Source organism: Rhinichthys klamathensis, unplaced genomic scaffold, assembly GCF_029890125.1.
Source record: "Rhinichthys klamathensis goyatoka isolate OS25496 unplaced genomic scaffold, OSU_Roscu_1.1 h1tg000059l_1, whole genome shotgun sequence".
Taxonomy (NCBI): Eukaryota; Metazoa; Chordata; class Actinopteri; order Cypriniformes; family Leuciscidae; genus Rhinichthys; species Rhinichthys klamathensis.
Window position 1 is genome coordinate 1,835,239 of NW_026606604.1, and position 15,192 is coordinate 1,850,430.

General features: G+C 40.0%; 1 protein-coding gene across 1 annotated transcript in view; it reads right to left on the minus strand.

The window, feature by feature from the left end:
* The window catches only part of vipr1b (vasoactive intestinal peptide receptor 1b), a 93,059-nt gene that overhangs the window by 37,244 nt on the left and 40,623 nt on the right, over positions 1-15,192 (minus strand). Inside the window, exon 3 of the mRNA XM_056248877.1 lies at positions 6,200-6,310. Coding sequence (XP_056104852.1) covers positions 6,200-6,310 — 111 coding nt within the window. The remainder of the gene's footprint in view (positions 1-6,199; positions 6,311-15,192) is intronic.

Genomic DNA, 15,192 nt, shown 5'->3' on the forward strand with positions numbered 1-15,192 from the left:
AAATGAAACCAATACTGAATATACTCTTTACAGTGATATTATTTCTTCACACATTACACATATTTCATCCCAAGAGCTTTTCACTGACACTGCTGTCAAGAAAGTTTTTTCTAAACTTTAGGGGGAAAAAAACTAATTAGGAGCGTAATTGAGTCAGTCATTATGTGTGTAAAAAATTTATATAAATAATTTTCTGAATATTGGAATATTTTATGATATTTCACTTTTTGTTTGGAACATTTAAGTTATAAATACTAAGTACTTTTTATGGTGGATTTTCACATTTTAAGGTTGGATTTGGGAAAATGCTAAAAACAATATCTATAAATAAAAGGTATTTCGAAATTTTTTTTACAGTTTTTCTCGATTGCTTAAACACTATAACCAGGCTTTTGAACTAAAATTTCAAAACCATAATGCCATTTATCAAAAAGCACACCCATTTCACTGAACTATGAACACTATTCCCCTGTTTTGACACATTAGTCAGATTTGTTGAACTGTCACAGCAAAACTCTACACACACATCCCTTCATTTCTCATTGCCTACACCACGTGGTCATTTAGAAAGCACTAGCATTCAATATTGTTCACTCAAGTCAACTCAGCTTCAGCTCAGTTAGCACACAATTACCCAGGTGAAAACACTAAGAGTCAAAATTGAACACACATCAGTCAGATCCTTCAATAGATAGATAGATAAAAGGTTATACAATCTTTTATAAAAGATAAAAATCAGTTTACTGAGTTTTGGAACAATGGATCCACAGAGAAATTAAGCAATAGGTCGAGGAGGGAGAGGAAGAGGAGGGAGAGGAGAAAGAGCAGGAGGAGGAGGGAGAGGAAGAGGAGGAGGAGGAAGAGGAATAGGAGGAGGAAGAGGATGAGGAAGAGGTGGAGGAAGAGGAGGAGGAAGAGGAATAGGAGGAGGAGGAAGAGGAATAGGAGGAGGAAGAGGAGGAGGAGGAAGAGGAATAGGAGGAGGAGGAAGAGGAATAGGTGGAGGAAGAGGAGGAGGAAGATGAGGAGGAATAGGAGGAGGGAGAGGAATAGGTGGAGGAAGAGGAGGAGGAGGAGGAAGAGGAGGAGGAATAGGAGGAGGGAGAGGAATAGGTGGAGGAGAAGAGGAGGAGGAGGAGGAGGAAGGGCAAGGGCAAGAAGACAAGCAGTCTCGGATGAAACTCAAGCCACTTTAGTTGGCCATGTCCTTGTCCATGGTATGACTAAGGGAGGCTGCGCAACGAGTACAGCCAAATTTGAGTCGCTTCACCGTCGCCTCCATCATCAGATCCTTCAGGGAGGTGTGGTGGCAAACAAATTTATATCACTGAATAAGAGACAAACATTTCCAATTGTCTTTGATGAGGTTTATGTTCTTGCAAGAAAAGGCCAGCAGTCGTACAGTCACACAGAGTGGCTGCTGAGTGTGACAGTGAAGAGGGCATCCTTCCCCATTTATAGTCTTGACTCCCAGAATGTTATCTTTCTAGGCCAATGATGGTATTTCAACCATATGTGGAACATTCTTAGACTTGTTCATCATATTGTATCCTTGAGTGGAGGCATGTACCAACACTCTTTACCATTCCAATACTTTGAACCATATTTGAATAAGGTTTGTGTGCTCTTTTACTGTCATATGATGCTCACACACATCTTGAGTAGAAGCGAGTAAAAAAAAAAAGATGGATGGACCACAAGCAACATGACTTACCAGTTTTGGAAATGTTGTTTTGAATTTACAGCACCAGTGTGTAAGACTATGTTGTAGTGTGTGTATTTCTGAGGGCTTGTGTGTCCTGTCTGAGGGCAAAGTTTGGTTTTTCAGCAAGAGTGAATGGTTTTGAGTGTAGAGCTTCATTTTGACCTGAAAATAGGATGTTTGGAGAATTGGGTGAGACGTTATGGATTTGTGTTTACTGTTTTGAGAATACGAGGCATAGTTTCAAGAAATGTGTTTAAGCAATCGAGAAAAACTGTAATATAAAGTGACCCTCATTAAAGTGATCATCTTGCAAAAAGATAAAGGTCTCTGAAAAGAAAAATCTGTCTCTTTGTTCGTAACATCGATTTACTGTGAGTCATCAGCGTAGGCTCTTCTTAAGACTTTCAATCACTCATTTCTCCAATGTTCCTTTAGCCTAGAAATGTCACTGGCAAGAAAACTCTCTCACACAGCAGTGATTTTTAACCTCTCTCCTAAACGAAGGGGCTGCTTCTTCTATCCAGACTGCTAGCTTGGAAAGACTATGACAAGAATCATATAACTATATGGAACAGCATATTCCAGGGCTCAGTTTTATGGCAGGGCCCCTCTCTCACTGCAGAAATGTTTGCTACCTTTCGATTGGATCGAATCTAGGGCTGTCACTTTACGTTCGAAAATCGATTGCACAATCGATCGGACCAACAAACACAAGTTTCGAAACCGAAAATAGGGAATCGATTTTAACCAATTAAACAAATAAAAAAGATAGATGTAACAAAACTCACAAATAAGCAGAAAAAGAAAATAAAGAATTCTGAAAGTGCAGTAGGTGTTGAGAAAGCTAAAAAGAAAATTCCCACCAATTTTATGCGCCTATAGTTTCAGAATGCGGTTTCAGTCGGCTGCTGCTGGTGTTTTGCCAAAAAAATGGAGGACAACGGCGATCAACCTGTGCGACATGAGAGACGATAACCCCTAATAACTTGAGGAGTTCGATATGGAAGCACTTCGGGTTTTGGACTGTAGATCAAACTATGAAGAAGGACAAAGTGGTATGCAAACGGTGCGATCGTGAGTTCCCATATCACAGCAGCACTACAGCTATGAGGGGGCATATGCACGTTCAATGTAGGCTAGTCCTTCAGTTTTATTTTCAACCTCTTTTCATGGGCTACAATCCCCTACGTAGGCAAAATTTGTTTGACATTTCTAATCGTAAACACAGCCACGTTGAAGCCTGCAGTAATGTTTTTCATTGATGTTATGGCAGTCCACTCTGCTTATTTTTTTTTCCGAGAATGTTGCACTCCTGTTTGTCATTGTGCATGAAACTTCACGCCAATAAATCATCAGAAATATTGCTGACTTGTGGATCTCAAGCGCCCTATTTACGTTCGTCCTAATGCCTGTTAGTTGTCCATGGATTGGCCTATATTTGGTGTTGAAAATGTAAACGTCTTTAGACATGGAAAAGCGATTTTACAATCGATTCAATGAATTGTGTGTTCACAAACGTGTCAGCCGTAATCTGGACTAGCACATACAAATGTACAACACCATCAGATAAAGATGCTAGGACAACTGACACCTCAAGCACAGGAAAGACAAGACTTCTCATTGGTCCACATGCAGTTTCTGCCCTAAAGGTTTAAGCCAACCGCCATAAAAACTTGTTAGGACTTTTTGGATGCAAGAGCAGTGGCTGAAACGAAGGTATGCCACAATGATCAATCCAATCCACTCATAACTATGTTTGGAATCTTAAAACAGATACGACCATGAGCCTCCAATCTGTGAGGAAAGAGACATTATCAAACATACGTTCAGAGTCTTCCTCCAGCGAGACGGTAACGATTACAACATGTCCCGAGTCTCCATGCCAGAGAGACGAAAGTGGATTGATTAAGTCTCAGGGCCAGAGAGGCAAAAGACATACAGACACATTTACAACAAGGTTAAGCTCAGGAGAGTAGACCTTCACTTCAAGGTACCTGCGTCTGTGTGTTCCAGATTGTTAAGGACCTTCTGCACCTACTTCAGGGCCTCATCTGCATGTTCCAGATTTTAGGACCCCTTTTGGTGCTGCAGGAGATCAGTATCCCACAGAGATTCGTGTTCAAGGCTGTTGAAACAGATTCCGACTCCTTTTCCCACTGCATTGTAACCCAGCACAACTAGTGGAAGAAGTCATCACCATCGGACTGCTCACTCGACCAAGTGGAATGTAAATATTTCTTAACCAAACCTCTTTCCAGAGACCTTGGCATTGTTGTATATTCTCAGTATGATTTTCTAATTTACATTAGAAGTAATATAACTGATGCTAGTTAATAAAAAATAATGGTAACACTTTATAATAAGCATACAGTAATAAAGTACTTACAAATTATTAAAAAACTATTAGTTTATAGTTTATTCATGGTTTATATAGTCTCTACATTGTTAATATATTGACAGGCCATATACAAATAGTGAGTTCTCCATTCATTTTCATGGTAATTAACACAATTGTTATTGTTTAATTAACTCGTAGTAAAGGAATTGTTCATTGGTTAGGAGTATACTTACTTTAGATTAGATCATGTTAAATAGAAAAAAATGCCATTAATTAAGAGCTTTAAACAAACCTTTATTGGACATTGATGGCATTCATATTCAGTGTTCCTTAAAATGTTTACAAATACATTAAGAACACACACATGTTGGCATATGTGGTTTACAAGGACTCTCCATAGGCGTATATAGTATATATATTATATAAATATTTCATTTTTTTAAAATACTAATGCAGTTAATGTCTAATAAGGGTTTAAATCACTTAAGTAATGGCCTTTTCCCATTTTCTGTGACCTATTCTGAAGTGAGAACTAGTTATGGTTGTTAACAAAGCATAAAAACATTATCAACTCTTACTAGCTAATTAAACAATAATAATTTGTTAACTACAGTGACAATGAATGAATAACTCACTATATAGCCCATTAATATATTACCAATAAAGAGACTACAATATATTAACTATGAATTAACTATAATAAACTAATAGTTTGCAAATGATTTGTAAGTACTTTAAACTCACAAAATTTGGTGCCCATATAGACCAAATCCTTACATTTATGGTGCCCATTTACATAAACATTCTACATAAACCACTACATAGCTGCTGCATGAATGAACAAAAAATAAAATAAAAACGGCAGAATCTTACTTGCATACTCACAGGAAATTCCTAAAGTGTTCAGTGTGGAAAATAATTGCCTGAAACTCAGGGCTCCTCAAAGGAGATGTGGTCTCCTTTTTCATCCCTCTTTCATCATTGCAGAAACACTGTACATCCTCCAACACAGAGGCTGTAATTCCACTCTATGGAATCGGTTTCCTTGTAGACTGTACCTGATGCACATTCTGCATTACACACTGACATTTTTGCAAACCTAAACCTAAACATATCTACATCATTGCAGATTTTAATGAATGTTAACTAGTGTATTCAACAGATAATCTACATTAGAGCAATTTACAGTGGGATTCAAAATGGGGAGACTACCGGTATAAATAACATTTATTTTGCCTTTACAAATTATCATAAGAATTATAATTATAATAATACATTTAGTGAATTATGTTTCTTATTTAAAAATCCTACAGCTTTCTGATTAATTTCTGAAACCCAGATTTTCACCAGTGACCTCAGACAAGTTATTTGTAAAGAAATGAACGATTCTAAAAAATAAATAAATATAAATTTATAGAACTTTGTCACTAAGACATCCTTTGTTTAACATGTATGATAAAATACCCAATGCAATGCAAAAAAAGTGTGTTGTGTGAGTCTATTGAACTTAGTATTCTGCCAGACTTTTAATGAGTTTAATTAATCATTTCTGGTGAGATGTGGCTGAGACAGAATTATCAGATAAACAAGCGTGACCCAATGGCAGTACATACTCAATCAATGGGTCTGATTTGCCTCCTAATGAATCACCTATTGCATCCACTCAAAGCAGTGGTTCTGCATGTAAAATGTAACCTCCAGTTGTAATATCTGCAATTACATATTATACAGAACAGATTCCATTGTCTATACATAGTTCAAAGTCTGAAATAAAAAAATTATTTTCATCATTCTAAGAATTCTGCAAACATGCTATTAATTGTCAACCACTTGTATATTCAGGACAACATACCACTAAAAACTTGCTTGCTAGATTTTTTTTAACGTTCTGACGAGGAAGTTCTCATTTTAGAGTTACCATTTTCCCAAGCACACCAGTTTTCCTTGAGAAGTCTAATATCAAAGAAACTACTCCAGTGAGTGTGTGGGAGTACTGAACTGAAGTGCCTCTAAACTTTTAGTTTTGCAGCAATGTGACAGCCCATGACAGCGACTGACAAGATAACAAAAGACACTTTACACTTTTCTTCAGGAGTTACAACTGTTGCTTAATGCCTTGAAGTTCATCAAAGGTTTTGATGGTGATTTCAACTTACCGTCATGATGATCAGAGAAGTGTCTGAAGTAATTTGGACAAGGAATAACCACATGTTCCCCAACTTTGGCTGATGGCCAGCAAGCGATAATATCCCACATTCCTTTGCAGCCTGGCAAAAGAATAAAGTACAGCATTAACTCAGTATAACCCTGTTGTATAAAGGCAAAAAACACAATAAGGTTTTAAGTGTATGTCTTATATACATAAGTTAATTTGGTCCTTGAATCTGATTGGCTGAGACGCCTTCCATAATTGCTGATATTTCACCATTCAGCACTTCACTGAATACTTGCCGGCAAAGAAAGAAATAATAGTACGATACATCTGTTGTACAATGTCTGTCAAAAAATAACGTGCACAATACACGGTATAGTATTTACGAGAAGCAGAGGTCCAGGGAGTACATGAATTTTTCTGGAAACCCCACAGTACTGGATGTTTTGACTATTTCATCGCTTTCCGAGAAGTGGGAAAAAATGGCGGCCTGAGCGGCGTATAACATGCATAATACATCATTTGAGTATAAATTTGTTCTTCACTTGCTGAAATTGAATTGGAATGATCAGGGAACTAAGTGAAATACTGAATGCTAAAGAGAATAAATGCAGAATAAACCATTTATTTAAAAGTAACATGAAGACTCTTAAATTCACACTTCCCTAATCCCTCAGTTGGACACCTGTGAGCACAATAAACCGAGATATGGTATCAGCTTATTGCTTTACCCGTAATATTTTGAATATTTACGACGCTCCTCATGCCCTCAGAATGCATCCGTCTGATTCATGAGGCGAGGTGAGTTGGTTCGTGACTGTAAATGTGGAAAGCTGACAGCTAGTTTATCTTATTCGTCCTCTCCAAGCTACAGCGGAATGTTCCAGAGCCAAGCGGCCTGTTTAAAAATCCACCTCATTCAGACACTAGGTACAGTATATGGATGTGAGGGCGGGTCAGCACACAGATTGTAGACATGTAAATTCAATCCTCTCAGGATTTTAGTTTAAATTGAAATCTGATAAATGTGTGAATCTATCCAAAGTAATATGGTTAATCACACTGACTAGATAACTTGGAAAGGAAAAGGTAGATGCTTTGACCATACAAAAAACAATACAAGTTAGTTCTATAGGTTTAGTTCAATTTCAAATACTGTTGTTGAATAGACCTCTTGTAAAAATAAAAAAAGTGGGGGGGGGGGATCAACACATAAATGTAATGTTTAGATCAAGTTATAGGTGAATCTCATGGAAGGCATGTGATTGCATCCTGATGTTCATGAAACCAATCTTGGATGTGTTCAGCAGTATGTATGGAGGCATTTTCACCTAAAATTTGGGGGGAGGGAAGTGTTTGCACTATAGCAGTGGTTCTAAACTGGGGGTACGTGAGGTGACAGAGGGGATACGTGAACAAAATGCTTTGCCATTCATTTATTCATTCATTCATTCATTAATTCTATCCCACCTTAAAATAACATTAAAATCGAGCATGTATTTCTAACAGGGCAAGCAAAATGCAGTAATAAAATACCACCAACAAGAACAGCCTTTTTCCACCTTAGAAACATTGCGAAATTACGTAACATGCTATCTGTTTCTGATGCAGAAAAGTTAGTCCATGCATTCATGACCTCGAGACTAGATTACTGTAATGCCTTATTAGCTGGCTGTCCTGCATCCTCAATAAACAAGCTACAGTTAGTGCAAAATGCAGCCGCTAGAGTTCTTACATAGGTCAAGAAAATATGATCATATAACACCAATTTTATCATTTCTACACTGGCTACCTATCAAGTTCCGTATCAATTATAAAGTACTATTACTGACCTATAAAGCCCTAAATGGTTTAGCTCCTGTGTATTTAATGGACCTTTTATCGCCCTACAATCCATCGCGTTCTTTAAGATCACTAAATTCGAGGCTTCTGGTCATTCCTAGGATATCTAAGTCGACTAAAGGAGGGAGGGCGTTCTCACATTTAGCTCCTAAACTCTGGAATAGCCTTCCTGATATTGTTCGAGGCTCTGACTCGCTGTCCCAGTTTAAAACTAGATTAAAGACGCATCTCTTTAGCCAAGCATTTACATAATGCTTACCTTTTATACCACTGCTGAATCAGATCAAATGCATTTAATACTATAAAACTTGAAGAGACTGTAGGTTATTTGTATAGGTTGCATAGTATTTACAGTCATTACGTTCCTGTATATATTGCGTGAATGACGGGTGGTTGGGCAGATATTGTGTTGCGGTAGGTAGTATGCCATACGGAACCGTTGTCCACTGAAACTGCCTATTCACGCACCAGTGGGGCTCGACAGCCTTAGTCAACGGGTTGGCGCGTATGGTTGGGTTGCGGAGAGATTGTGAGATTGTGGTTAGGTCTCAGCAGCAGGAGGGACGTAGAGGTCAGTAAGCTGGGCTGAGTTGAGTGGGGACGGAGGGGGGTGATTTTGGGACGCAAGAGTCACTGTCTTCATGTTTTATCATTTACGACTATGCTATGGAAATCATCACTATGAACAGCAGCTACGCTAATTATTTTCCCTTTTTGCTTTTCTGCTGTTATCTCGGGACGCGAGTCCCGAGAAAATGGCGTTCGTCAGCCCCAGTTTGTATCCAGCCTCTCACGGAGACTTCAGATGCTCCAATCACAAAGCCTGTGAAGTGACGACTCAGCACGGGCGATATGGACTCTCTATGGTGGACGGCACTGATCCTCAACAACTCGTCTTAATACCGGCGTGATTACTTGGACTTCCAAAAGATGGAAATGGACAAATACTCTAAATGTTCCGATTCCAATCTGACTTGTAATGCTGCCCGAATCATGCACTGTTCCTTCGTTGGTCAGAGGAGAACTGGCCCCCCGACTGAGTCTGGTTTCTCCCAAGGTTTTTTTCTCCATTCTGTCACCTGATGGAGTTTTGGTTCCTTGCCACTGTTGCCTTGGCTTTTGGCTTGCTTAGTTGGGGACATTTAATATTCAATAATATTATTGATCTGCCTTACTTAGGTGGATGTTGACGCAATTTTCTTTTAGAAACAAACTTTGTTATATTGTTATATTGTTTTTGTTATATTGTTTTCATGTTATCACTGTGAAGCGCTTTGATACAATCTGTATTGTAAAAAGCGCTATATAAATAAAGGTGAATTGAATTGAATTGAATTAATAGTCAGTGTGCATATGATAGGTTGCATGCAGCCTTAGCAAATCGCGCTGCATTACTGCCATTCTTGACAATGTACCTTTGTTAAAATGGGGATTTAGCACTTACTAGCATGGAGAACAAATAGCCAATACGACTGTTCATAGAGATCAATTTAAGTCTCAAACTCTGAATGAATGAAAGACAGTGACTTACCACCAACTACTGGAGGTTTTAGTTTAAAAGTATTTAAAAGTATTGTGAGGTTTTAATATTTAAAAGTATCACTTCATTATTACCATCATTACATATTTCTCTATTGACATGTTTTTTTATTTAAAACATTACTTATTTTATGAAGGTATTTATAAAGTAAAGAAATGCACTGGAAAATCAATTTAAGGGGGCAAATATTGTCCCTTAATGGAAAAGACCTCAGCGGGTACGACACTCTAAAAACGTTTAGGAACCGCTAACCTAGAATGTGACTAATATACAACCCAACAGAAGAATCATCACACTTTTAGGCTTATGTCCTTATGTCTTCCAAAAGACGGCTGCCTATAGCACTATAGCTCATCTACTAGTGTGTTACAGTTGTCTACAGATGGATAAACTCATAAACTCATTCAGGTGTAGATCTTGTACCAGTTTACAGTATGTCTCTTTGCTTTGCAAATAAGTGGTTACTGAATGACACCTACTATAAATTCCAGTTTTCCAGAGATCACAATGTACAAACTTTAGATAAAATTTCTGATGAAAATGAATAGTATTTTTTGTACCATGTCAATTACACCCGCATTACACCAAATTAATTCATGTCGTTGTTACTTTCATGTTATTCAAAACTACACACATCTATATCTAAGAATCCATATCTAACTTAAATAATAACTACCAAAAAGTCACCGGCCGCAGACCTTTAAAGATTTACATGGATTGTTTAAAAATTCCCTCTAGATTAATTAACTACCAAGCTGAACATCCTTGAACCTAAAGAACCCAATCAATCAATCAATTAGCTGGTAATGCTGAAATGCTTTTTATCTAAGAAAAAAATATAAATGTCCAACCAAAGTCTATCTTAGAACAATGCACAATACACACTACAGGGCTTTCACTTCAAACAGTTACATGAAATGCTTTTGGGCACAAGAGATCCTTTCATTCATTCCACTTTCTATCCATGATGGGGGTCTGACTTTTCTTCCACTTCAAAAAAAATTGTCTTTCATGCCTGATTGCCAGTTCATCTCGTCAACCTGAAAAATGAGTCAGTGGAGGATAAGCCACTTCATACCTCAAAGGAGCTTCCGTATAATTGTGATATCTATGAGGGAAGCACTGGGACCCGGACCCTTTGCTGAATACTGAAATAAAACGCTGGAGGCATGATGCATCTCATTGATGAGGATGTTGGTAATCAGCCTTTGACAACAGTTAATTTTTTGACTTTTCAAACTGTACTTCTACTGGATGAAGCATTTTCCATTGTTGTTTTTATTTATTTATTTTCCATAATAAATGTTTGGTAACACTTTACTTGAAGGGGTGGCATAAGACTAACATGACACCTTCATAATCATGACATGACACATGTTATGATTATGAAGGAAGTTTTATGCATGTTTATGACAACTGTCATTAAGTGTCATTCGCTCAATTATGACATTTTTAATCCAAATATGACATTGTTTGAGATGTCTTTGTTATGACACCTTGACATAAACCAATACATCATAACATGTCAGTGTCTTTGTCATGACAACTTGACATTACTAAAACAACACAACCTGTCATAAACATGACATAGCAGATTAATTATCAAACTTAAGAAACCACTTAGCTTTATTGGTTAACATTACATTAAACTGTCAGGTGGTTGGTTTTGACATTGGCTGTCATGAAGCCATTATAACTGTTTAATGACAATTTGTACCACTGTAGTTGAGGTCACGAAAAATATTCATGACACAGTTATAATGGACTGATGACAGCCAATGTCAAAACCAACCACATGACAGTTTAACTTAATTTAATGTCAAGTTGTCATGACAAAGACACTGACAGGTTATGATGTTATTATGGTTTATGTCAAGATGTCATAACAAAGATATCTTAAACAATGTCATATTTGCATTCAAAATGTCATTATTGAGCGAAAGACACTTAATGACGGTTGCTCTGTATATTTCTATGGCATTAATGTCGAAGAGTAATTAGCTGGTGAAGTCAAGTGGATTTACTTATTGTAGAGTTAGCGAAAGTTATCACAAGCATTGTAATCTTTGAAGCGGATGTCATACCAAATGTCAGGAAGATAAAAAAATTAGTGGTTCATTCACAAATCCATAAGATCTTACTGTCATGCAGTGGAAATACAAACCGGTAGACAGAACACAACAAGCGCAGCGCTGAAAAGGGGCGGGGCTTCAAAAGGTCAATAGGAGCAGTACAAAAACAAGCATCGCACAACAAGCTAATTAGCATCTGAGGGCCAGATGTACTAACGCTTTTGCTCCCACTTCAGGCGTATTTGTTTCGCAGAGTGCGCATAAAACCATGGCGAGGTGTACGAACGGGACACACCGAGATAAAAGCACAGACTGCCTGTCGCGGGAACTAAAAATGGCAAAATGCGCATTTCGTGTCATGCATATGCATTCATGGGATGGTCAAGGGGAAAGTGGGAGTGTCACATAGAGAGATGGGAGGGGAAGCGTAAACTGCGCCTAATTATGTATTCCTCATAATGTACAGAAAAAGCCAGTGAAAGCGCGCCTCTATTTTGCGCTGAAAATGTGGTGTAACTTAGGAAGTGGGTTTCCTGGGATATGCCTCCTGGTGAAATGGCAGCAGTAATCCGAGCAAGATGAAGACATAGGCTAAGGAGACGAGCTGAAAAGAATCACACTTTTTCAGTTGAGTGAAAACTAAATCATTAGGACAGATTAAGCAGCTACACAATATTACAGTTATTGGAAGAAATCAAAGATGACATCGAATCTACGACTCAGCGTTCATATTCCATTCCAGCAGTTGTTAAACTCCTCGCTACATTACAATTATTGGCATCAGGATCATTTCAAACAGTCATAGCATCAGCAGTGAGAGGAGGAGGCCCATTCAATTGCGTGTTTACACGCAATCTACGGTATAGTGGGTGGGGACGGGCGCTGATTACCTGATGAACTGCAGGTTTGGTACATAACACGCACACTGCAGTTTCACATCAAGCGCTTTCTGCGTCTTGGCCATGGCGCTATTAACGCTGCGTTCGCAAATGTACGTACATCTGGCCCTGAGTTTCCTTAAAAGGCTTAAAAGAATGTGTGTGTATATATACAGTATATATATATATATATATATTTCTATATAATTCTTATTTATTTACTTTTTTGTTATATTTTCCAATTAAACAAATTCTAAATATCAGTTTTACACCGTAAAATATTATTGTTGGTTTAACTTAAAAAAGTAAGTTCTCTTACGAGAGTATCTCTCGTACTGCGTAATATCTTACGCTATGGGGAAAACCTCTTTTCCACGAGATATTGAAGCCAAAAATTATCCTTAATTTTTAATCAATGTAAAACGCTTTGCGGCAGCATGCAGACATAGGCGAGGCAGCTCGCGCGCCTATTGGCTGCCCTGCGGCAAAAGCAGCAGCCTATCGAGAGCGGCCCTGCATGATGCCATGTCCAATGGGGGCACTTCGCGCCCATTTCGTCACGTCCCGCCAGAAAGGGCGTGGCCTCGCCCTATAAAAGCAGGTCGATAGGCTGATACAAACTGATTTTCATCTCTTCAGCGAAGCTCTCGCATCGCTGGATCCAGAGTGAGAAGCCGCGCCGTCAACGCAAGCCTTCAGCGGGACGAGTCCTTGAGCCTGAAGTCGCTGGCCTTCACCTCGCCGCCTTCACCCGCCGTACCTGCTGCGCTTTCCGGCGCCTATATCCTTTACTCTGCTGAGAGTGTTTGTTCGCCGTCGCAACTCACACTTCTCTCAAAAACTCCTGAAAGAGCTAACGTCTTTTTCAAGATGCCTTCCTGTGGCTCGTGCCGAGCCCAACTCAGCGACGGGGACCGCCATGTCATCTGAGTTTCCTGCCTGGGTGAAGATCACGCGGCTCTCGCGCTCGTTGACGGCGGATGCCCTCATTGCGAGCTGATGCCTATGGTGACTCTGAGGACTCGCCTGGCATCCTTCTCGGAGCCCGCACTTCTGCCTGCTGTGGTTCGCTGTGGTGCTGTGCCCTTGAGCTCGACGAACCTACCGAGGCATGTTCTCTCCTGGCATCGGACAGTGAGGATTGGGCGAGCTCTGTGGACCTCCCCCCGCTACCCGCCAGCCCTCTGGGAGACAAGCCGGCATTGAATCTGAGCTGATGCGTCTGCTCTCTCAAGCTGTGGATAACATCGGCCTCGACTGGGAGGCGCCCGCGCAACCCGCGCGCAACAGGCTGGACGGATGCTTCCTCAGAAAAGACGAAGCCCCATCACAGTCCCTTCCTTCCTGAGCTTCACCAGGAAGTCGCGAAATCTTGGAACGCCCCCTTCTCCGCCAGGCTGCGTACCTCTGTCTCTGCTGCATTCTCCACTGTGGACGGTGCGAAAGATAGAAGGTACCTTTCTCTTCCTCCTGTGGAAGCAGCTGTAGCGTCCCATCTTTGCCCGCCCTCCGCTGGACGGCGCGCTCAGACGGCGCTACCATCTAAAGCCTGCACAGAGTGACGTCAGCCATGCACGGTCGCGCTTACACCCCCGCCGGGCAAGCAGTTTCAGCGCTGCACACTATGGCTGTCCTGCAGATCTTCCAAACCGACCTTCTCCGAAAAATGGACGAGGAAGGACCGGAGGGGATCTGCGTGGCGGACTTAAGAAGCGCTACAGACCTGGCTCTACGTGCTGCAAAAGCCGCTGCACAGGCCGTTGGGCGGAATATGGCCTCTCTCATCGTGGCTGAGAGACACTTGTGGCTAACGCTATCTGAGATGACGGAAGCAGAGCGCTCTGTGTTCCTCGACGCGCCCATCTCCCCAGCGGGCCTTTTCGGATCTGCCGTCAAAGATTTCGCAGACAGATTCGTTGAGGTGCAGAAAACATCGCAGGCTATGAAGCACTTCCTGCCGAAGCGCTCTAGCTCCGCTACAGGCCGCTCAAAACAGCCGTCTGCCCGGAGTTCTCAGACGCAGCCTGCACCAACCGCCGCCGCCGCTTCACAGCGCCGAAACTACTGTGAAAAACGAAGTATCGCATCTACTTCGAGCCGAAATAGTGAAACTACTGAGCAAAGGGGCTATAGAATCTTTATCTCAGGCTCAGAGCGAAGGGGGCCTATACAGCAGATATTTTCTGGTACCGAAAAAAGATGGAGGTCTCAGACCAATGTTCCCTCTAATTTTTTTTCTTGCTGAGCAAAACTTTTTCCTATTGGGCGGACATTTTTCGCCACCTGAGCAAAAATATTCTTTATACCTGACCTGTACAGCATACGTAGAAACACAATGGTTTCGACATTCAGTTAAATTGAATGTGCCATTTCTATTTTATTTGACCCTTGATGTAACTTATTGGTATTAAATCATATTTTCGAAAACAAGCAGTTAATTAAGAAGTCACTGAAAGCACATTTTAGGTTACCTGTTTTTTTTTTTTTTACAGTGCTGTTAACTGTACAGTCTTTACCAAGAAATCCTATGAAAAATAATTTACAAAATCTTCTGCAGGACAGTTCAATTCTTTACAATAATAGAATATAGTATGAAAGAAAATTAAGCTGTTACACTGAGATGGTTTGGGAAAACCATAAAGTGTTTTTGTACAGTCAATTCATT